Source organism: Loxodonta africana, chromosome 16 (genome assembly GCF_030014295.1).
Source record: "Loxodonta africana isolate mLoxAfr1 chromosome 16, mLoxAfr1.hap2, whole genome shotgun sequence".
Lineage (NCBI taxonomy): Eukaryota > Metazoa > Chordata > Mammalia > Proboscidea > Elephantidae > Loxodonta > Loxodonta africana.
In genome coordinates, this window is record NC_087357.1 from 76,697,631 (window position 1) to 76,720,610 (window position 22,980).

Here is a 22,980-nt window from a genome sequence, read left to right on the forward strand (position 1 = left end):
AGGGTTCAGTAAATTTGGGCACTTGCATTTAAAGGAATATTGTGCCGTCATTAAAAAAGTATATTTATGTAAACTATATATTATAGAAAATACTTATAATGTTAAATAAAATACCAGGATAAAAACCGCATGCACCATAGTTATTATTCTGGATCCAGGATAAGATTGGAAGGGATGACCTCCAAGTAACAGTCCTCACTTCAGGGTGGTAGGTCATCTCCCCCCACCTAGTTCCTAAATGTTCTATAATATAACACAGGCTTCATATGGAATACATATGAAAAAGCTGCTGCCCTGTGGCACTCCTGGGGAACACTATTTTTTGGGAAAAAAAGAAGAAAAAGTGCCAGCTAGCCAACTGCAGCCATGCCCAGCTCCCCACTTCAGGGCACAGGTACTCATTCTCTACCTGGGAAAGGCTACAGCAGCAGTATAGATGGATGCGCCTCGCCCAGAATAACCACCACAGAAATCCCTGCACTTTTGGCAATGGCTAGTTTTGCTTTAAGGAGCCCTGGTAGTACAACTGTTAAGCACTTGGCTGCTGATCAAAAGGTTGGCAGTTCAAACCCACCCAGTGGCTCTACAGGCTCTCTGTAGACCTGGCAATCTACTTCTGTAAAGATTACAGCCAAGAAAACCCTATGGGACAGTTCTACTGTCACACGGGGTTGCTAGGAGTCCAAATCGACTACAGGGAAGTCCCCCTACAAGAACAAGTTTTGCTTTAGGATATTTATTACCATAAAAACAAATAAACAAACAAACATAAGTCTCCTTCTCCTCCTCACTCAACCAAGTGGATGTGACAGTTTGCCATGAAGTTGCAATTTTTATATCAGAGATTGTGCCAGAACACCCAGCCTGACCACTGCGCTTAATCTTGGGTGCCTGTGACATCTAGTTTTCCCAGTGGTGATCAGTGCCAGCGGCGCCCTCTCCGCAGGTCGTGAACGCCCTGTCCTCTGGAGCCTGGGGCTAGGCTGCCAGGACATGGCCGCACCTTGTAGGTCATCAGGTCGGAGAGCAGCATCACGTGCCTGCGGTCGATGCTCATGCCGTGGTTGACCATCGTGTACTGGATCTCGTTGATGATTGTCGTCCGGGCAGCTTCGATGCCCAGGGTTTTCTCCACCTGCAGGGAGCCAGGGGTGAGTGGGCACAGCCACTGCTGGGATGCCACCTCGACTTCTCTCTCCTTTGTCCTCTGCCCTGCCAGTTTGCCATTTGCCAGAAGTGGACTGCTGAGCCATTTTTAGTGGTAGACCCAAACGGCAGGGACAGAGATGTGTTGAAACCAGCTGAGGGCCTGCAGAAGGCACCACAGGGAGACAAGAGGACTATAATGTGCCCCGGCCTCTGCATGGTACCTCATAGGTGTTATTGGAGGTGGTCCGGGTGCCCTTCACCCCATGTGTGGCCATGACGGCCCGCAGGTTATCGCCTTCCACCAGAAGCTTGTACTTCTCCTTCCCGCTCTGCTCGTCGATGTGGATGACAGCCCTGGACACCTCTGGGATGCCCTGCACCACCACCTGCGTTCAGAGACAAGGGGGCTGGGGTCCTGGCAGTGCACATGTTCCGCTCCCGACAGCCTCGGAAACCAGGGTGGTGGGACAGCCTGCTGAGTCACACCTGGGAGTGTCACTGTCAACGGTGATCATCTGCAGTGTGCTACACCTCAAAGTGCCTGCGTACTGTTGAGGGGTTAGGAAGGAAAGCAGAAGGCCAGGGGACTGTGCCATAATCTACAGTTTTGGGAGAAGGGGCAGAGAAATCCAACAGGCAGAGTTGGGGTGACAGTAGTAAAAAGGGAAAAAAAAAGACTGACCCCTTAGGATGTGGTCAAGAAAATGGGTTGCCACCCTCAGGCTTAGTAGCCAAAGAGGTGGTGTCAGAGTGACAGGGTCCTCAGGACTCCCTGACACTGTGTTCACACTGCAGGCAAATGCTGTTTCACCCTTCACGAGGCCCAGGGCACCAGGCCGGGTGGGCCTGATGACACCGCGTCTCACCTTGGGCGTCTCACCTTGGGGAGGTCCTCCTTCAGGAACTGGAGCACGTAGTACATAGAGCTCTTGCTGTTCTCCCTGGGGGTGACGCACACCACAGCCTCGCCGTGCACAGCCACGTCCCCGGGCTTCACACGCAGCTTGGACGTGCAGATGGAGTACCGCACCGTCTCAGCGTTCACCTGCAAGGGACGCGTGTGGGCCACATACCAGGACATCAGTGACAGGCTCGGATGCTTCGGTGCCAGGGTTCCTCAACTTTGTTTCATTACTGCCCTCCTTAGAAGCCTTTTCAGTCATTGTTCCCTAACTGCCTCCCCGTGAATTTTAATATGATACATACGTTGCACATCTGTTTATATAAACAAATTTTGGGACGTACAGCAACCAAAAAATCGGTTGCCGTCAAGTCCAACTCATGGGGATCTCGTGTGTGTCCGAGTAGAGCTGTACTCCACAGGGTTTTCAATTCTGCTTTTTCTGAAGTGGGCTGCCAGACCTTTCTTCCAAGTCTGCCTCTGGGTGGACCTGTCTATCATCTGTGCTTTATTCATAAAAAGCAGATTTATCAACCACCCCTCCCAGAACCAATTTTTTTCCAAAGAGCTATAGGTGGGAGGCCAGAACAATTTTAAAAGCTTCAACAGAACTTCCCCTCTGTTATAGATTGAATTGTGGTCCCAGAAAATACATGTTGTTGGGCAAAAGATATAAACAGACACTTTACCAAAGAAGACCTTCAGGCAGCTACAAGATACATGAGGAAATGCTCACTATCATTTGCCATTACAGAAACGCAAATCAAAACTACAATGAGATACCATCTCACCCAAATGAGGCTACCACTAATCCAAAAAAAACCAAAACAACAAATGTTGGAGAGGTTGTAGAGAGACTGGAACACTTCTACACTGCTGATGGGAATGTAAAATGGTACAACCACTTTGGAAATCGATTCAGCACTTCCTTAAAAAGCTAGAAATAGTACTATCATATGATCCAGCAATTCCCCTCCTTAGAATATATCCTAGAGAAATAAGAGCTTTTACACGAACAGATATACACACACCCATGTTCATTGCAGCACTGTTCACAATAGCAAAAAGATGGAATCAACCTATGTGTCCATCAATGAATGAGTGGATAAACAAATTATGGTATATTCACATAATGGAATACTACGCAATGATAACAATGATGATTCCAAGAAACATCTCACAACACGAGTGAATATGGTCTGCGTTATGCTGAGTGAAATTTGTCAGTCGCAAGAGGACAAATATTGTACGAGACCAATATTATAAGAACTCAAGAAAAGGTTTAAACACAGAAGAAAATCTTCTTTGATGGTTACGAGACTGGGGAGGTGAGGAGAGGTAAATTCATTAACTAGATAGTAGACAAGAATTATCTTCGGTGAAGGGAAGGACAACACGCAATATAGGAGAAGTCAGCATAACTGGACTACTGCAAAAGCTGAGAAGTTTCCTGAATACAACCAAACACTTTGAGGGACAGAGTAGCAGGGCGGGGGTCTAGGGACCATGGTTTCAGGGGACATTTAGGTCAAATGGCATAAGGAAGTGTATTAAGAAAACATTCTGCATCCCACTTGAGTGGTGTCCGGGGTCTTAAACACTAGCAAGCGGCCATCTAAGATGCATCAATTGGTCCCAACCCACCTGGAGCAAAGGAGAATGAAGAACACCAAAGACACAAGGAAAATATGAGTCCAAGAGACAGAAAGGGCCACATAAACCAGAGGCTCCATCAGCCTGAGACCAGAAGAACTAGATGGTGCCCAACGACCACCAATGACTGCCCTGACAGGGAACACAACAGAGTCCCTGACAGAGCAGGAGAAAAGTGGGGTACAGAACTCAAATTCACATAAAAAGACCAGATTTTATGGTCTGACTGAGACTAGAGGGACCCCAGAAGACAAGGTTCCTGGCCTCTCTGTTAACCCAGAACTAAAACCATTCCCGAAGCCAACTCGTCAAAGATTAGACTGGGCTATAGGACATAAAATGATACTCCTGAAGAGTGTGCTTCTTAGTTTAAGTAGATGCATGAGACTAAATGGGCAGCTCCTGTCTGGAGGCAAGATGAGAAGGCAGAAAGGGACAGGAGCTGGCTTAATGGACACGGGAAATCCAGGGTAGAAAGCAGGAGTATGCTGCTACATTACAGAGAGAGCAACTAGGGTCACATAACAATGTGTATATAAATTTTTGTATGAGAAACTAACTTGAACTGTAAACTTTCACCTAAAGCACAATTAAAAAAAATTTATATATATGTTGTAAATCCTTACTCCTATTACCTGCGGTTATAATCCCATTTGAAAGTAAGTTCTTTGTTGTGTTAATGAGGCAGTATTTGTGTAAGACATGTTTTAACTCAACCTCTTTTGAGATACAAAAAAAGCAAATTGTGCAAGCAAGCAAGCAGAGTTGGGGGAAGATGGATGCCACATCACGAGACCTCCAAGGAACCAAGAAACAGAAGCTGAAAAAAGACAAGGACCTTCCCCCAGAGCTGACAGAGAGAGAAAGTTTGGACTTACAGCCTCCTAAACTGTGAGAAAACAAATTTCTGTTTGTTAAGGCCATCCACTTGCAGTATTTGTCATAGCAGCACTGGCTAGCTAAGACCCCTTCATCCGACCTTACCGCTGCGGTTCATGTGCTACCTTCTTGCATAAAACCCACCTTTTCTGTTTAAAAAGCCACAAGGCCAGCGGCAAGAAAGGCCTCCAAGATGGGTAACTGGCTGCTAAATTTCACCATCAGCTGTCATACCGACAACCAATGAATGTGGTACTTGAGAGAATGGGCTGGCAATGTGTTTCACAGGCAGTACAGCAGTGGTTCAGTGGCAGACCGCTCGCCGTCCACGCAGGAGACCCGGGTTTTATTCATGCCAAGGCTCCTCGTGTGTGGCCACCACCTGTCTGTCAGTGGTGGTCTGCATGTTGCTATGATGCTGAGAATGTTTCCGCAGAGAATCGAGACTGAGAGTAGGAAAAAGGCCTAGCAATCTAACTAGCCAAAACCAGCCAATGAAAACCCTGTGGAGCACAGGGATCTGATCTACAACCGATCACGGGGATGGCGCAGGACTGGACAGTGTTTCACTCGTTTTGCAAAGGGTCATTAGTTGGGGCTGAGTGACATCAGCTCAGAACAACTGCCTGAGAGAAGGAGGAGAAGGAGACAGGTACCTGTCTGAGAACAGCTGATAATCTTTTAACTATTTCCTTCCTGCAGAAACCAATGTAACAAGCCAAGCTAACCCACCCATCCAAATACACTTTCCGAGCCAGCAAGACGCTGTGCTAGGTGCTGGGGACCCACAGATGAGTCTGACACAGCCCTGCCCTATGGGCCGTCCAGGCCCTGAGAGGATGCACGAGGAGACCGATGATTATGGCACCGTGTCACAGTGCACTGATACTGTGGCCTGCATAAAATTTCTACTAAGTTCCTGGGTGTCTTTAGACGGCAACACCCGTGTCAGGGTCAGGTTTAGAAAGAGAGAATGTAAAGGTACAACAGAATCACCCAACAGAAGCCTCTGCAGTACACCCTGCATCTAGCTCAGCTCTGGCCCTAGTTTGTCAGCACCTATCTTGGGATGAAGCGAGAATGACTTCCTGCACCCATTTAATTTAATGTAACTCACTTCCAGTCTCAGAAGTCTAATCCGTTCCAGGGAGAGCTTGACGAGAATAAAACAATCATCAGGGAGAAACACTTCTTCAATGTACTCTGAGATCTGCAGTGTTGAAAGATCAGAAGGTTAATCGGCCAGTCCCCCTTGGCTAAGAGTGGTCTCTGCTTGCTCTCTTTTAAGGGCACAGAAGAGAGTGGACAGGACTGATGGGTAAATCAGCTGCAACTGGCTGGCTGACTTCCTCGCAAAACTCTTGTTCTGGTTTCTTGTTATCAAAGGGATTCTTGTTTACCTCTCCCAGGAGGGTTTTCTCAATTCTCCCTTTCACAAGGCGAGCGTAATCAGCATCGTCATCTTTGTCCAGCTGAGCCGTGATGATCGGAGTGCTAGAAGGACAGGAAAAGGGTTACAGCCCGGGAGGGAGCCAGCCTGAAGCCCACCGCCTGGCCCAAACCGAACACTGTCCAGAACCATAATGATAGTATCGACTGCAATTTTTTGAGGATTTGCTGTGTGGCAGGCATGCTACTAGGGGCTGCACTTCACACTCTCATTCAGACCTGCTATTTTTGGCGCTCTGAGGTGGCTCACTCCAACACTGAATGAGATGGCTTTCAGAAAATCCTTCCTCACAAAGTGAACATATCTCTTCTTTCACCCTAATGGGGCCCGGGTATCATGGTGGTTACGTGCCCAGCTGCTAACTAAAGGTCGGCAGTTCGAATCCACCAGCTGCTCCTTGGAGACTCTGAGGAGCAGTTCTACTCTGTCCTGTAGGGCTGCTATGAGTCAGAGCTGGCTTGATGGCAGCGGGTTTGTTTTTTTTGTCCTCATAAGCCGTTATTTTAGTTCTATTTCTTGAGTCAGCTGACTCGCTGTATGTTACAACTTCCTCCACCTCTCTCCCTGTCCCCCATTATCTCCTCTCCAGGGACACCTCCAGTTCCTCCAACCACTAGCGACCAGCTTCTGTCCTCACCAGCCTGCTGTCTGAACTCCCAGAGGTGGTGGGCAGAGCCCTACCATCCTGGGCACCCGCCGTCTGAACTCCCAGAGGTGGCGGGCAGAGCCCTACCATCCTGGGCACCCGCCGTCTGAACTCCCAGAGGTGGCGGGCAGAGCCCTACCATCCTGGGCACCCGCCGTCTGAACTCCCAGAGGTGGCGGGCAGAGCCCTACCATCCTGGGCACCCGCCGTCTAAACTCCCAGAGGTGGCGGGCAGAGCCCTACCATCCTGGGCACCCGCCGTCTGAACTCCCAGAGGTGGCGGGCAGAGCCCTACCATCCTGGACACCCGCCGTCTGAACTCCCAGAGGTGGCGGGCAGAGCCCTACCATCCTGGGCACCCGCCGTCTGAACTCCCAGAGGTGGCGGGCAGAGCCCTACCATCCTGGGCACCCGCCGTCTGAACTCCCAGAGGTGGCGGGCAGAGCCCTACCATCCTGGGCACCCGCCGTCTGAACTCCCAGAGGTGGCGGGCAGAGCCCTACCATCCTGGGCACCCGCCGTCTGAACTCCCAGAGGTGGCGGGCAGAGCCCTACCATCCTGGACACCCGCCGTCTGAACTCCCAGAGGTGGCGGGCAGAGCCCTACCATCCTGGGCACCCGCCGTCTGAACTCCCAGAGGTGGCGGGCAGAGCCCTACCATCCTGGGCACCCGCCGTCTGAACTCCCAGAGGTGGCGGGCAGAGCCCTACCATCCTGGGCACCCGCCGTCTGAACTCCCAGAGGTGGCGGGCAGAGCCCTACCATCCTGGGCACCCGCCGTCTGAACTCCCAGAGGTGGCGGGCAGAGCCCTACCATCCTGGGCACCCGCCGTCTGAACTCCCAGAGGTGGCGGGCAGAGCCCTACCATCCTGGGCACCCGCCGTCTGAACTCCCAGAGGTGGCGGGCAGAGCCCTACCATCCTGGGCACCCGCCGTCTAAACTCCCAGAGGTGGCGGGCAGAGCCCTACCATCCTGGGCACCCGCCGTCTGAACTCCCAGAGGTGGCGGGCAGAGCCCTACCATCCTGGACACCCGCCGTCTGAACTCCCAGAGGTGGCGGGCAGAGCCCTACCATCCTGGACACCCGCCGTCTGAACTCCCAGAGGTGGCGGGCAGAGCCCTACCATCCTGGGCACCCGCCGTCTGAACTCCCAGAGGTGGCGGGCAGAGCCCTACCATCCTGGGCACCCGCCGTCTGAACTCCCAGAGGTGGCGGGCAGAGCCCTACCATCCTGGGCACCCGCCGTCTGAACTCCCAGAGGTGGCGGGCAGAGCCCTACCATCCTGGACACCCGCCGTCTGAACTCCCAGAGGTGGCGGGCAGAGCCCTACCATCCTGGACACCCGCCGTCTGAACTCCCAGAGGTGGCGGGCAGAGCCCTACCATCCTGGACACCCGCCGTCTGAACTCCCAGAGGTGGCGGGCAGAGCCCTACCATCCTGGGCACCCGCCGTCTGAACTCCCAGAGGTGGCGGGCAGAGCCCTACCATCCTGGACACCCGCCGTCTGAACTCCCAGAGGTGGCGGGCAGAGCCCTACCATCCTGGGCACCCGCCGTCTGAACTCCCAGAGGTGGCGGGCAGAGCCCTACCATCCTGGGCACCCGCCGTCTGAACTCCCAGAGGTGGCGGGCAGAGCCCTACCATCCTGGACACCCGCCGTCTGAACTCCCAGAGGTGGCGGGCAGAGCCCTACCATCCTGGACACCCGCCGTCTGAACTCCCAGAGGTGGCGGGCAGAGCCCTACCATCCTGGGCACCCGCCGTCTGAACTCCCAGAGGTGGCGGGCAGAGCCCTACCATCCTGGGCACCCGCCGTCTGAACTCCCAGAGGTGGCGGGCAGAGCCCTACCATCCTGGGCACCCGCCGTCTGAACTCCCAGAGGTGGCGGGCAGAGCCCTACCATCCTGGACACCCGCCGTCTGAACTCCCAGAGGTGGCGGGCAGAGCCCTACCATCCTGGGCACCCGCCGTCTGAACTCCCAGAGGTGGCGGGCAGAGCCCTACCATCCTGGGCACCCGCCGTCTGAACTCCCAGAGGTGGCGGGCAGAGCCCTACCATCCTGGGCACCCGCCGTCTGAACTCCCAGAGGTGGCGGGCAGAGCCCTACCATCCTGGGCACCCGCCGTCTGAACTCCCAGAGGTGGCGGGCAGAGCCCTACCATCCTGGACACCCGCCGTCTGAACTCCCAGAGGTGGCGGGCAGAGCCCTACCATCCTGGGCACCCGCCGTCTGAACTCCCAGAGGTGGCGGGCAGAGCCCTACCATCCTGGGCACCCGCCGTCTGAACTCCCAGAGGTGGCGGGCAGAGCCCTACCATCCTGGGCACCCGCCGTCTGAACTCCCAGAGGTGGCGGGCAGAGCCCTACCATCCTGGGCACCCGCCGTCTGAACTCCCAGAGGTGGCGGGCAGAGCCCTACCATCCTGGGCACCCGCCGTCTGAACTCCCAGAGGTGGCGGGCAGAGCCCTACCATCCTGGGCACCCGCCGTCTGAACTCCCAGAGGTGGCGGGCAGAGCCCTACCATCCTGGGCACCCGCCGTCTGAACTCCCAGAGGTGGCGGGCAGAGCCCTACCATCCTGGGCACCCGCCGTCTGAACTCCCAGAGGTGGCGGGCAGAGCCCTACCATCCTGGGCACCCGCCGTCTGAACTCCCAGAGGTGGCGGGCAGAGCCCTACCATCCTGGGCACCCGCCGTCTGAACTCCCAGAGGTGGCGGGCAGAGCCCTACCATCCTGGGCACCCGCCGTCTGAACTCCCAGAGGTGGCGGGCAGAGCCCTACCATCCTGGGCACCCGCCGTCTGAACTCCCAGAGGTGGCGGGCAGAGCCCTACCATCCTGGACACCCGCCGTCTGAACTCCCAGAGGTGGCGGGCAGAGCCCTACCATCCTGGGCACCCGCCGTCTGAACTCCCAGAGGTGGCGGGCAGAGCCCTACCATCCTGGGCACCCGCCGTCTGAACTCCCAGAGGTGGCGGGCAGAGCCCTACCATCCTGGGCACCCGCCGTCTGAACTCCCAGAGGTGGCGGGCAGAGCCCTACCATCCTGGGCACCCGCCGTCTGAACTCCCAGAGGTGGCGGGCAGAGCCCTACCATCCTGGGCACCCGCCGCCTGAACTCCCAGAGGTGGCGGGCAGAGCCCTACCATCCTGGGCACCCGCCGTCTGAACTCCCAGAGGTGGCGGGCAGAGCCCTACCATCCTGGGCACCCGCCGTCTGAACTCCCAGAGGTGGCGGGCAGAGCCCTACCATCCTGGGCACCCGCCGTCTGAACTCCCAGAGGTGGCGGGCAGAGCCCTACCATCCTGGGCACCCGCCGTCTGAACTCCCAGAGGTGGCGGGCAGAGCCCTACCATCCTGGGCACCCGCCGTCTGAACTCCCAGAGGTGGCGGGCAGAGCCCTACCATCCTGGGCACCCGCCGTCTGAACTCCCAGAGGTGGCGGGCAGAGCCCTACCATCCTGGACACCCGCCGTCTGAACTCCCAGAGGTGGCGGGCAGAGCCCTACCATCCTGGGCACCCGCCGTCTGAACTCCCAGAGGTGGCGGGCAGAGCCCTACCATCCTGGACACCCGCCGTCTGAACTCCCAGAGGTGGCGGGCAGAGCCCTACCATCCTGGGCACCCGCCGTCTGAACTCCCAGAGGTGGCGGGCAGAGCCCTACCATCCTGGGCACCCGCCGTCTGAACTCCCAGAGGTGGCGGGCAGAGCCCTACCATCCTGGGCACCCGCCGTCTGAACTCCCAGAGGTGGCGGGCAGAGCCCTACCATCCTGGGCACCCGCCGTCTGAACTCCCAGAGGTGGCGGGCAGAGCCCTACCATCCTGGACACCCGCCGTCTGAACTCCCAGAGGTGGCGGGCAGAGCCCTACCATCCTGGGCACCCGCCGTCTGAACTCCCAGAGGTGGCGGGCAGAGCCCTACCATCCTGGGCACCCGCCGTCTGAACTCCCAGAGGTGGCGGGCAGAGCCCTACCATCCTGGGCACCCGCCGTCTGAACTCCCAGAGGTGGCGGGCAGAGCCCTACCATCCTGGGCACCCGCCGTCTGAACTCCCAGAGGTGGCGGGCAGAGCCCTACCATCCTGGACACCCGCCGTCTGAACTCCCAGAGGTGGCGGGCAGAGCCCTACCATCCTGGACACCCGCCGTCTGAACTCCCAGAGGTGGCGGGCAGAGCCCTACCATCCTGGACACCCGCCGTCTGAACTCCCAGAGGTGGCGGGCAGAGCCCTACCATCCTGGACACCCGCCGTCTGAACTCCCAGAGGTGGCGGGCAGAGCCCTACCATCCTGGACACCCGCCGTCTGAACTCCCAGAGGTGGCGGGCAGAGCCCTACCATCCTGGGCACCCGCCGTCTGAACTCCCAGAGGTGGCGGGCAGAGCCCTACCATCCTGGGCACCCGCCGTCTGAACTCCCAGAGGTGGCGGGCAGAGCCCTACCATCCTGGGCACCCGCCGTCTGAACTCCCAGACGTGGCGGGCAGAGCCCTACCATCCTGGGCACCCGCCGTCTGAACTCCCAGAGGTGGCGGGCAGAGCCCTACCATCCTGGGCACCCGCCGTCTGAACTCCCAGAGGTGGCGGGCAGAGCCCTACCATCCTGGGCACCTGCCGTCTGAACTCCCAGAGGTGGCGGGCAGAGCCCTACCATCCTGGACACCCGCCGTCTGAACTCCCAGAGGTGGCGGGCAGAGCCCTACCATCCTGGGCACCCGCCGTCTGAACTCCCAGAGGTGGCGGGCAGAGCCCTACCATCCTGGACACCCGCCGTCTGAACTCCCAGAGGTGGCGGGCAGAGCCCTACCATCCTGGGCACCCGCCGTCTGAACTCCCAGAGGTGGCGGGCAGAGCCCTACCATCCTGGGCACCCGCCGTCTGAACTCCCAGAGGTGGCGGGCAGAGCCCTACCATCCTGGGCACCCGCCGTCTGAACTCCCAGAGGTGGCGGGCAGAGCCCTACCATCCTGGACACCCGCCGTCTGAACTCCCAGAGGTGGCGGGCAGAGCCCTACCATCCTGGACACCCGCCGTCTGAACTCCCAGAGGTGGCGGGCAGAGCCCTACCATCCTGGGCACCCGCCGTCTGAACTCCCAGAGGTGGCGGGCAGAGCCCTACCATCCTGGACACCCGCCGTCTGAACTCCCAGAGGTGGCGGGCAGAGCCCTACCATCCTGGGCACCTGCCGTCTGAACTCCCAGAGGTGGCGGGCAGAGCCCTACCATCCTGGGCACCCGCCGTCTGAACTCCCAGAGGTGGCGGGCAGAGCCCTACCATCCTGGGCACCTGCCGTCTGAACTCCCAGAGGTGGCGGGCAGAGCCCTACCATCCTGGACACCCGCCGTCTGAACTCCCAGAGGTGGCGGGCAGAGCCCTACCATCCTGGGCACCCGCCGTCTGAACTCCCAGAGGTGGCGGGCAGAGCCCTACCATCCTGGACACCTGCCGTCTGAACTCCCAGAGGTGGCGGGCAGAGCCCTACCATCCTGGGCACCCGCCGTCTGAACTCCCAGAGGTGGCGGGCAGAGCCCTACCATCCTGGGCACCCGCCGTCTGAACTCCCAGAGGTGGCGGGCAGAGCCCTACCATCCTGGGCACCCGCCGTCTGAACTCCCAGAGGTGGCGGGCAGAGCCCTACCATCCTGGGCACCCGCCGTCTGAACTCCCAGAGGTGGCGGGCAGAGCCCTACCATCCTGGGCACCCGCCGTCTGAACTCCCAGAGGTGGCGGGCAGAGCCCTACCATCCTGGGCACCCGCCGTCTGAACTCCCAGAGGTGGCGGGCAGAGCCCTACCATCCTGGGCACCCGCCGTCTGAACTCCCAGAGGTGGCGGGCAGAGCCCTACCATCCTGGGCACCCGCCGTCTGAACTCCCAGAGGTGGCGGGCAGAGCCCTACCATCCTGGGCACCCGCCGTCTGAACTCCCAGAGGTGGCGGGCAGAGCCCTACCATCCTGGGCACCCGCCGTCTGAACTCCCAGAGGTGGCGGGCAGAGCCCTACCATCCTGGGCACCCGCCGTCTGAGCTCCCAGAGGTGGCGGGCAGAGCCCTACCATCCTGGGCACCCGCCGTCTGAACTCCCAGAGGTGGCGGGCAGAGCCCTACCATCCTGGGCACCCGCCGTCTGAACTCCCAGAGGTGGCGGGCAGAGCCCTACCATCCTGGGCACCCGCCGTCTGAACTCCCAGAGGTGGCGGGCAGAGCCCTACCATCCTGGGCACCCGCCGTCTGAACTCCCAGAGGTGGCGGGCAGAGCCCTACCATCCTGGACACCCGCCGTCTGAACTCCCAGAGGTGGCGGGCAGAGCCCTACCATCCTGGGCACCCGCCGTCTGAACTCCCAGAGGTGGCGGGCAGAGCCCTACCATCCTGGACACCCGCCGTCTGAACTCCCAGAGGTGGCGGGCAGAGCCCTACCATCCTGGACACCCGCCGTCTGAACTCCCAGAGGTGGCGGGCAGAGCCCTACCATCCTGGGCACCTGCAGTTGCTGGGCAGGACCAAACGCAGCTGTCAGTTAATGCTGTTTGCTGTCAGATTCAGATCACAGGTGCATCCTGACCTTGTCATCCAGTGCACTGCACTTTATTTCTATTTCTTCTAGTCTCAGGTCACTCACAAACCCAATCATGGAATCACCAGGGGCTCACAGGATACGGCCAAGTGACAGACACATCAGTGAGGCCCATTTAAGCTGGGAGTAATGATATCAAAGGGGTACTGACACATTGCTCTCATTTTCCGAGTCATGGTTGTTTTTCTGTTTTGTTTTCTCTCTTACGACTTGTCATCACAAAACCATTGCTTTGTGAGTGGCTAACCAAATATGACTAACCAAATATAATCAAAATATGATTAACGCAACGAACACACCACCCGGAGCTCGAGACATTGTCCCATTAGAGTATTACACGTCTGCACGTGACCACAGGATCACTTTCTCAAGCAACAGAGCGGTAGAGCTGGGCACCTGATGGCCTTGGAGGCATTGATGATCTCTTTGATGCGGGGCACGCCCAGGGTGATGTTCATGGAGGCCACACCTGCGAAGTGGAAAGTCTTCAGGGTCATCTGGGTGCCTGGCTCGCCAATGCTCTGGGCGCAGAGGGCGCCCACCGCAGAGCCGGGCTCCATCTGGGCCCTAGGGAGGAAAGGTAGGGATGGAAACACAACGTGACCAAGCAAGTCCACAAACTGCTGGGCGAGGCTTCTGATGATGGCTTTTCCACAGAAAACGTGTTAGGATCAAGGAGTTGGCAACAAGCCAGGCTGCTTGTGACGGAGGAAGAGCCTGGGCACCGATGAGGAACATGTGAAGAAAGGGGAACGTGACTGTTCAGAGCGGGGTCTGGCAACTCATGTGTGGCAATCTGCAGTCGGCATGTGGTGACAGGACCCACAGCATCTATGGCTGGTGAAGATCTTTGAGCTCAGCTAACAAATGGCACTAAAGGTGGACAAAGCAGCTGCCACCTGACAGGCACTGTGGCAGTTTCTCTGAGGGAGGACGACACTCAGAAATCTCTTTGTAATTATTTCCACAGCTAGGAACACCCTGTCTAGAGACCTGTTGGGGGTCCTAGACTGGCTGACAGACCCTGGTCAAGCACAGGTCTCTCTGCTGGCAGTCACCAAGCAACGCTGGTGCGGGGACACGTGTCGGAGGACATGAGAGACCTAGGTGAATGCCCCCCACTAAGATAATTAGCACCTCTACCTCATGTACTTGTCTCTACAGGTCTCCAGAAACTTTTCTATCTGGGTGGGGGTGATCCGGTCCAACTGGTACAACACGCGGGGCTGAAGGAACAGAAGTGCAGGTTAGGGATGGTGGCCTCTTCAGACACCCCCACACCTACCGCATCTGGCAAGGTGTTACCTCTGTCGTGCCGTTATCATTGATGCCATATTTATCTCTGGTTTTCTTGATCTTCTCAGAAACCCCCTTTACGAATTTTTTTATTTCCTGAAAAAAACACACGGCAAATACCAGTTTTACATTTCTCAGTAATAGGGATGACATGATTCAGTTCATAAAAAACCAAAAATCAAACCCACTGCCATCAAATCGATTTCGACTTATAGTGACCCTACAGGACAGGGTGGAGCTGCCCCACGGGGTTTCCAAGGAGCGGCTGGTAGATTCAAACTGCCGATCTTTCGGTCAGCAGCCGAGCTCCTAACCACTGTGCCGCCAAGGCTCCGCATTCACAAACTTTAGTGATATCTGATGAATCCATCATACTCAGCTGTAGTCTTAAAAGGATGCGATCTAGATACTGGTTCTACCACGAAGTGTTTTTCCGAGGAATACACCACACGCATCCACACACCAGGAAGGATGACAAAACGGAATGAGAGGAAGGTGAAACGTCTACGCAGCACAGGCTAGAGACTACAGCTCCAACTCCAGGTTTTCCAGCACTCACAGTTTACAGTGTCTGTGAAATAAACACAGACCAACACTCCAGGAGCCTCCCGACCCTTCCTAGTACCAGGATGAGACAGTAACTTCCTTGGGGAGCACTCACAGAGGGGGTGGGGTGTGACTTAACGAGCTATATTTACCAACACCACGCTCGCGGTGGGTCAAACGCTAAGGGTGATGGGTGTTTCTTACAGCATGTCCCAGGGCAAGCCTACAGAGCCACACTGAGCGGTAACAGGAACCCTGGGAGGCTGATACAGCATGGTCCTGAGGAGCCGGCCACTGGCTATCCACAGAGAATACTGGCAAGAGTGGCCAGACCACTTGTCTTCAGCAGCTCTCCCTGAAACATCACGTCCCTCAATAATTTTGGATGAAGAATGGTCACAGTGAGCTTGAATGGCACTCTGGCCAACCCCAGGAGTGCAGATGCTCAGTGTGGCTGCCTGAGGACAGACCCGCACACATGGATGGAGACGGACAGTGAGCCCGGTGGGAGGGTGGACTGTGTATTGTGGTAGCCGAGAAGCAGCCCGAGGTCGTGCTTCTCAACTCCTTGTTCCTGAGGTGGGCTCAGCACACCCTGCCCAAAATCCACTTGGTCTATCACACGGCTGAGATGTCTAAGCCTGAGACAGGTATACTAAAGCAGGCCTCACCAGAAACCCACTTTTGCAAAAACAAAATCCTAAAAGATACCCACAGAGAGTACAGCATTTACTAGGATACTTGCCTAGTTCCACCCCAATCTTGTAAAATGAAATCTCTTTAGCCTCCTGCAGACTACGTAACAATTTCTAGTTACTACCTTTTCAGAAAGCAAAACACAAAACCTTCAGGCTCTTATGTTTAAACAGCTTTAGCATCCTGCGTCCACACAATCTATGGCTTACACGCCACATCCATCCTTGCTGCTGCCCGGCCCAGCAAACCCTCCTGGGGAGGCGGCATGGAGCTAGGCCACCGCTCTAGAGAGGAGGGCACTGGATCTTGCCCAAGGCTACGAGTCTCTGTGACATCACGTGCTTTCTCCAGCTCTGCTCTGGGGCAGGGGTTTCTGTGATGTTGTCCTGGCCCACTGTTTCCTAGGAGCCAAAGTGTCCAAGGGACTGTCAAAGTGTCCTGGCTGTCCCTTGTTCATGGGCAAGGCTTTCTCATGCCTACCCTTATTGGCCAATTCTCCTTTCACCCACTGCGAAAGGGTGGAGACACATGGCGGGCTGTCGTCCCACTCAGTCATCCCTCCACACACATCTATAGCAGAAAAGGACTTTCGTTAATTTGCAAGAACTTCAACATTCCCCAGAGGCTCTTTCTGAAGAGAAGCTCTCCAGGCTCACTTGTCAGTCACAAGTCTGATGCCACCTCTTCAGCTGCAGTCAGGAACTGCAAACCAGAGGTGTAAGTTCTCAGATAAAGTGGGAGAGGGCAGTGACACGATCTCTCCTGCAGGCTCGGCCTTGATGGGTGGGGCTGTTCAGAGGCCACTGATTCTTCCCCTGGAGCATTCCAGGTAAACAATCTCACTCACATTCGTGACTTATTCGCCCTGCCTACTCGGCTGGCTGTGGACATGTCCTTTAGTGTAAGTTCCTGACAGGCCCACTTGGCCCAGATGTAGCTGTTTGATCATGGGGGTTGAAGGCTCATGTGTGCGCACAGGGAACCAGGAGTGCAAGCCTACGCCAGGCAAACCCAGGGGGTTTTCCTCAGGGACAAACTATGCACACGTAAGGGGTAAAAAGAAAGCACACATGTAATAACATGCCCCAGTCAGGCCTCGGAAATGATGAGATCTTTCAGTGGCCACCCAAACAGACACACTTCCAGCTGCTCTGCAGAAAAGAATGACTTTCCTTTCAAAAAAGTTAGGTCAGGTATTCTGGAAGTTAGGTTTAAAAAACAAAAAGCTCACTTTGCAGAAATGAAAACTCAAACACACTGCTAGGAATTCGGCTGCACCAGCCCATGCAAACTCAAGGGACTCACGTGTGGTGACTGGCTGGCCGTTATCACACGAGCAGCCAGGGTTAAAGTCCCACATTGGCTCCCCAGCCTGCCTCTGAGCACGGGCATCGGGTTCTGGCAGGCCCAGGGCACGACGCCACTTAGGAGCTGCCTATGTCACTTCCGCTCTGGTAGGAGAACATTTTACCGCCTCGGACAAATCTGGTCTGGGCGGGGGTTCTGGAGCTTCTGGGCAAAGCAGCGTTCAGCAGATTGTGAGCGACTGCAGGGTGAGGCCACGTTTAGTTCCCTGTGTCCCAGGATCTGACCGAGTGGGACATTCGGTGAGTGCCAGATGAGCTCACTGAATAAATGGACACTGCAGGCCAAGAGATCACCCTTAAACCTCACCAAAGGCAAAAAGCAGCAGTCCAAAGCGTGAGCAGACAAGCCGTGTTTGCCAGAACGAGGACAGCAATCTGTCGCCTCCTCCAACGCTGGCAAATCGCTAGAGGCGCACCCTTCGCGCTCAGAGCTCACGGGCACGCGGATCCCGCTACCTCGCCATACTTCTCACAACCTGCCTCAGTTAAGTTCTTGGAGGATAAACAGAAAATAAATAAATATAATCATGTAGGAAAACCAAATTACAATTCTAATCTGTTAATTAAAAAAAGAGAAGACTAAAGCCTCTGGGGAAAAAATGGAAACAAAGCACTCACTCACAACCTAGCCATGTTCCTGATGGAAGAAGTTCTTTTTCAACTTTCACACTTCAACACACGGATAGAAGCAGTGAAGAGCTTCCTAACGAAAACACTCTTAGTTAAGCTTCATTTTACTGTTTTCAGTTTTGAAGTCCTGGAAGGGATACATTTGCACTTTGCCTGCAGATCTTGGGCGGCACCTGAATCAGCAGTCGGTACTCAAAGAAACCATTTACTGATCTCTGTATCCCTTTCCTTTGATCAGAACCGTGATAATAAACATGAAGGAGCTGTTGGGGCAGGTCAATACCATTAAACAAACAACCCAAAAAACCTGAGGGCGATACCTCAAGGGAACAGCCTCTGGAGGAGTAAGGGGCTGGCTAAGTGGATTTCTGATCCATAACATGTTCAGAGAAAAGTGGTATTAAATCCACACTACTTAGAACAGAACTGGATACAGAATGACCGAGGGACGAGCTGACCTACAGGATAAGAAAGAAAGTGGGTGGACGGTTGGTGATAGGGATTAGATTTAAAAAACAAAATCAGTTCTCTAAAGCTTGTTTTTTCAATAGAGAAACACTTGCATGAAAGATATAAACTAAGACGGACAGGAGATAAATTTTTCACGTTGGCTGGTGAGACTTTGCTGAGGCCAGTGAATTTCTTTTAGCAAAGGAAGACTATGACATGAAAACCCCAGCTTACGAGGACAGTGAAGCCAGGCGGGCCCGGCCCCAGCAGTGCTCACCTGGAGGAAGCTGTCCTGGCAGCAGCGGAACTCGCTCTTCTGCATGATGGACTCCATGGTCAGGGTCAGCTCGTTCCTACTGAGGGCAGGCTCACTGGGACACGGGAAGACCGCCTCGAGTATCAAACAGAAAGTTAATGTGCGGGGGCTACAGGGCAGGGGGTGGTACTCAAGAAAAGAATTTACAAGAGACAAAGTGACCTTACAAAACTACCCAGAGAAAACTTTCAGCATGAGGTGATTTTTTTTTTTCCTTTCAAAACAAAGTTTAGACTCTACCTTTAACACGAACGTGCAAACAGAATCAGCTGAGACTTTGGACTGTTCAGGGAATATTGCTCCCTTACTCCCACCCCCACTCCATCCCCAGATGTGCATTAAAAATACAATTTGTTGTTTAAAAAAATGACCTGAATATTTCAAGAATGAAAACATCCTCTCCCCCAGGCTCATGGGATCACTCCCCCGGTTAACGGCTCTAGCCTAGTCTACCGACAGGTTACCTCCACTCTAACTGCTGCGAGAAACGTTCGGAGCACATTTAGGTTATTTCTGTCGGGCGTAAGTCTCTAAGGGGAACTGCAGGGTCAGAAGGCACACACACCTAAAATGCAGGTGAATACCGTCAAACTACCCTCCAAACAGGTTGTTGCGAGTCACGTTCCCAGTTATCATACACGAAATGTGCTAGCTTTTCGACACCCGTGACTTCGACAACTGGCCTCTCCTACATACCCTGACTGCACACAGAGAGGCCCAGCCCTCTTACTACCAATACCAGGCTTTTAATCCAAAACATTTTTTACCCCTTAACATTTGGGAAAATTATGGAGGGTAAAAAAAGAGGAAAACACTAACCCCGGGGAGGGGTAGACACGGCTGAAGCAGTGTGTGTGGTATCCCCAATGGTACCTCATTCTAGAGAACCCTTCTGGAAAACACTTACTCCCAGATATAATGCTCAGTCTTACTTTGATGTTGTCCAGAACCCTTTTAAACTCTAAGGGTTCATCTTTTCCCTCCATAGCTGCAGGGTCTAAGCCGTCTCCCCCATAAATGAACTGGATAATATCTCCAGTAGAGCTGCGGACAGTCAGATCGTACTGTGAGCAGAGATCTTCGAGGGATTTTACAAGCCGCCTCTAAGGGAAAAGAAGGCGAGGAAACAACAGCTCAGCTGCTTTTAAAGACTAGCTGCACATGCAGAAGACGAGACTCGTAATTCAAAGTTTCAAGGTCACAAACACTTTGATCACGTAAAAACGCTGTATTAGAACGCCCGTAAAATAGGCCCCTGCCACATGGCCACCACAGCCACGACTGTCCCACTAGTCCATGTGGTGGGCTGAGTTATGCTCCCGCCCCAGCACCGCAGTGCGCTGTAGCCTAGAATACATGGAATTTAAACCCCATCACCCCAAAACACTAACTTCTCCTGAGCTGTTTTGCCCTCCTTCTCCTCTTCCCTGAAGTATAAATTAATGCAACAGCTTTGCATTTTTAAATGTATCTTAAGCCAGGACTCTTGGGGACTTCAATACAGATTACAGAGGATCAGGAGCAGACCCTCTTCTGGGACAGGGGACAGAAGAGAGAACAGGGCAGCACTGTTACGACCCAGCAGGCAGCCGCCTCTGAAACTTGCCCAGGGAAAACCTTCTACGAGCAGGACACGCCAGCCAGCGACGTGGCGCCAGCCGGCGATGTGATGGTGGTTCGGAGATTTGAAGACAAAGAGGTCTTCCTTCAGGCAAACCTCAAAATAAAAACGCCTCATGCCAGAACTCATCTGTTCTAGATCACACTGCTGGGAGAGTCAGACTCTCTGCTTCAAAAAGGTGAGGACAAAGAACAGAGCCAAAACGTATTACGGCAAAAGTGCAAAAAACATTTCGCAGGCTGTTGGGTTTCTGACAAAAGCAGCAGACTCTAAAACGGAAGGGTAATTTCTCATCACAAGATGATTAAAAGGAGTCTCAGATAACGATTCATGAAGGCAGAAGGGTTACGGATATCGGCTTCTACGGAATGGAGTCCACTTTTGCCCTCATCACCCTTGTTGGTTCCAGCCCACTCCTTCGCTCCTCTCTGGTTTATCTGTCCTGGTTCCAGCTTCCCTCTCAAACTGGGATACATAGTGGGAGCAGAGGGGACACAAAGCCGCAGCATGTGCACGGCCCAGGCCCCTGGAGTACTGACTTTATCTGGTGGTGTAAGTAGCTACAAACATTAAAACACTAAAAAAAAACAAAACAAAAACAAACACAGTCAAATGATGGAGTAGAGAGTAGAAAATATAATCGGAGACTAAAAAGAAGTCTTTTGCTCATGGTCTGATGGCAGAACACAGTAGGCTGTATTTTTACATTCCTTTTTTTTTTTTTTGGTTTTTCTGCCACTAGAGCTACTTTTGTGGCAAAGTTTGAGGAGCACAGCCAAGGAACCCTCTAGGTTAACCCTGTACCCCATACCTATGTCTGCAACAATACACATAGTGGATAAAAAGTCTTCCGTCTCACTGTCCAAGCCACCCTGCAGGCCCTGGAACAGGTTGAGTGGAGTCAACGGAAACTTTTTCTTATATACGCCTTGCTATTTTTTTTTTTATACTCCTAGCTGCTCTCCCCCCCAATGAGACAGCACACCCCTTCTCTCCAACCTGTATTTCCTGTGTCCATTCAACCAGCTCCTGTCCCCTCTGCCTTTCCATCTCCCCTCCAGACAGGAGCTGCCCACAGTCTCCTGTGTCCACCTGAGCCAAGAAGCTCACTCCTCACCAGTATCATTTTCTGTCTTACAGTCCAGTCCAATCCCTGTCTGAAGAGTTGGCTTTGGGAATGGTTCCTGTCTCGGGCTAACACAGAGTCTGGGGACCATGACCTCTGGGGTCCCTTTAGTCTCAGTCAGACCATTAAATCTGGTCTTTTTATGAGAACAGGAAAGATTTTTAATGAATTACACAAGCTAGCTGCAGAATGCTTTCCCTGAGTGCTCTCAATACCAGGAGGTGTGAGTTATCACACCCATTTGCAGGTATTAGGAGACAGAGGCTCAGTGGGGGTAAATGACATGTCTCAGGACCTACTTCGAGTCCACGTTCTCCCTACTGGAGCTCTGGTGATGCCTGCCTTGTCTTGAGCACTTGAGGTGTACAGGGGGATTTGGAATCTATTAACTATTCCCAGGGCACCTACACTTCCGAATTTTCTCCTGAATATCAAGATCAGATAAATTGTATTTCACGCACAAAATAGGTAAACATTCAACAGTGAAAACCCACAGACCCTGGGGCTGCTCCACTGCTGGTGGCCTGCATTTCTCAAGTTACCTGCATGTACCCTGTCTCAGCTGTCTTCACGGCTGTGTCGACCAGGCCTTCCCGGCCAGCCATGGTGTGGAAGAAAAACTCGGTTGGTGTCAAACCGGAATAGAAGCTATTGGCCACAAAGCCTTTGGCAGCTGGGAGCTAAAGAGAGGTAGGAAAAAAGAAAATCAAGCAAAAACAGTTCGAGGGCCACAATTCCAAAATCCATTCCAATCGGAAAACGCCCCATCTTCAGGTTATAAATACCTGGCTTACACACACTTGTGAAATGGCAGGCTTTATACGCCCTCTCCTAAAGGCGAAATCATTTGGCACAAACCATCCTCACCAGAGACAAAGAAGGGTGAGGGCCCAGCCAGGGCTGGAGCTCATACCTGGTCAAGCGAGGGCCTGGGACGGGGAAGCTGAGCCCGGCTGCTCCCCTAGGGCAGCAAGTGGAGGCAGTCAAGCACTTCAGAGCGGACAGTGCTGAGGCAGCTGGCTCCTGGGAAATAAGCTGCTTCCTGTGGATCGGTGACCTGCCTACTTCCACAATTTAACCACGCCTGGCTCGCGTGTGTGGGATTTCATTTGGGGTACTGAAAATGTTCTCAAAGGCAACTGTGGTCATGACCGCACACCTCTAGATACACTAGGAGTCACTGGACTGACTCAGCATGTCCAGATTGTGCAGCCCTCTCCGGACGCTCCAGACAGGAGGATTTCAGCGTATGTGACATGTATCTCAGTAAAACTGTATGTCTGTGTATTTGTCAATCTAACCATGCGAAGTGGCCTTTGACCTGGTCTGTGCTCCGTAGGGGATGACCTAGATGACCAGGCCAGCCCTTGACTTCCCTCTCTCACTAAGGGACTGCTGGTGTCCACAGAGCCATTTCCAGGTCGGCACGGCTGTCCCAGAGTCTAGCACTGGATCAGGGACTGGGAGTATGGAGGTCCTTGCCACCCCTCTAAGCTGGCCAGGCTGTCTTAGGGGTCTTAGCCTGAGAGAGGCCTCATCACAAGCCCTGCTAGGTCCCCCTCCACTGACCACCTGGCTGCTGGCCCCTGGGGAACTTGACCTTGGGCGGTCCCGTCTCCCACACGGCACTAGACAAGAAAGGCTGTAGTTCCAGGGCCAGGAGCAG

The 22,980-nt window shown here is 54.4% G+C and overlaps 1 protein-coding gene across 4 annotated transcripts in view; it reads right to left on the reverse strand.

The window, feature by feature from the left end:
• The window catches only part of POLR3A (RNA polymerase III subunit A), a 72,472-nt gene that overhangs the window by 7,873 nt on the left and 41,619 nt on the right, over window positions 1-22,980 (reverse strand). For 3 of the 4 annotated variants that reach the window (XM_064269769.1, XM_023547135.2, XM_064269767.1), the window contains 11 exons: window positions 21,857-21,994; window positions 19,500-19,670; window positions 18,529-18,642; window positions 14,572-14,658; window positions 14,410-14,492; window positions 13,663-13,833; window positions 5,983-6,076; window positions 5,700-5,792; window positions 2,030-2,194; window positions 1,371-1,535; window positions 1,004-1,135 (listed from right to left, as the gene is read on the reverse strand). In XM_064269769.1, coding sequence (XP_064125839.1) covers window positions 1,004-1,135; window positions 1,371-1,535; window positions 2,030-2,194; window positions 5,700-5,792; window positions 5,983-6,076; window positions 13,663-13,833; window positions 14,410-14,492; window positions 14,572-14,658; window positions 18,529-18,642; window positions 19,500-19,670; window positions 21,857-21,994 — 1,413 coding nt within the window. Of the gene's footprint in view, window positions 1-1,003; window positions 1,136-1,370; window positions 1,536-2,015; window positions 2,195-5,699; window positions 5,793-5,982; window positions 6,077-13,662; window positions 13,834-14,409; window positions 14,493-14,571; window positions 14,659-18,528; window positions 18,643-19,499; window positions 19,671-21,856; window positions 21,995-22,980 lie in introns of those variants that run through there. The other variant, XM_064269768.1, reaches the window with a different exon arrangement.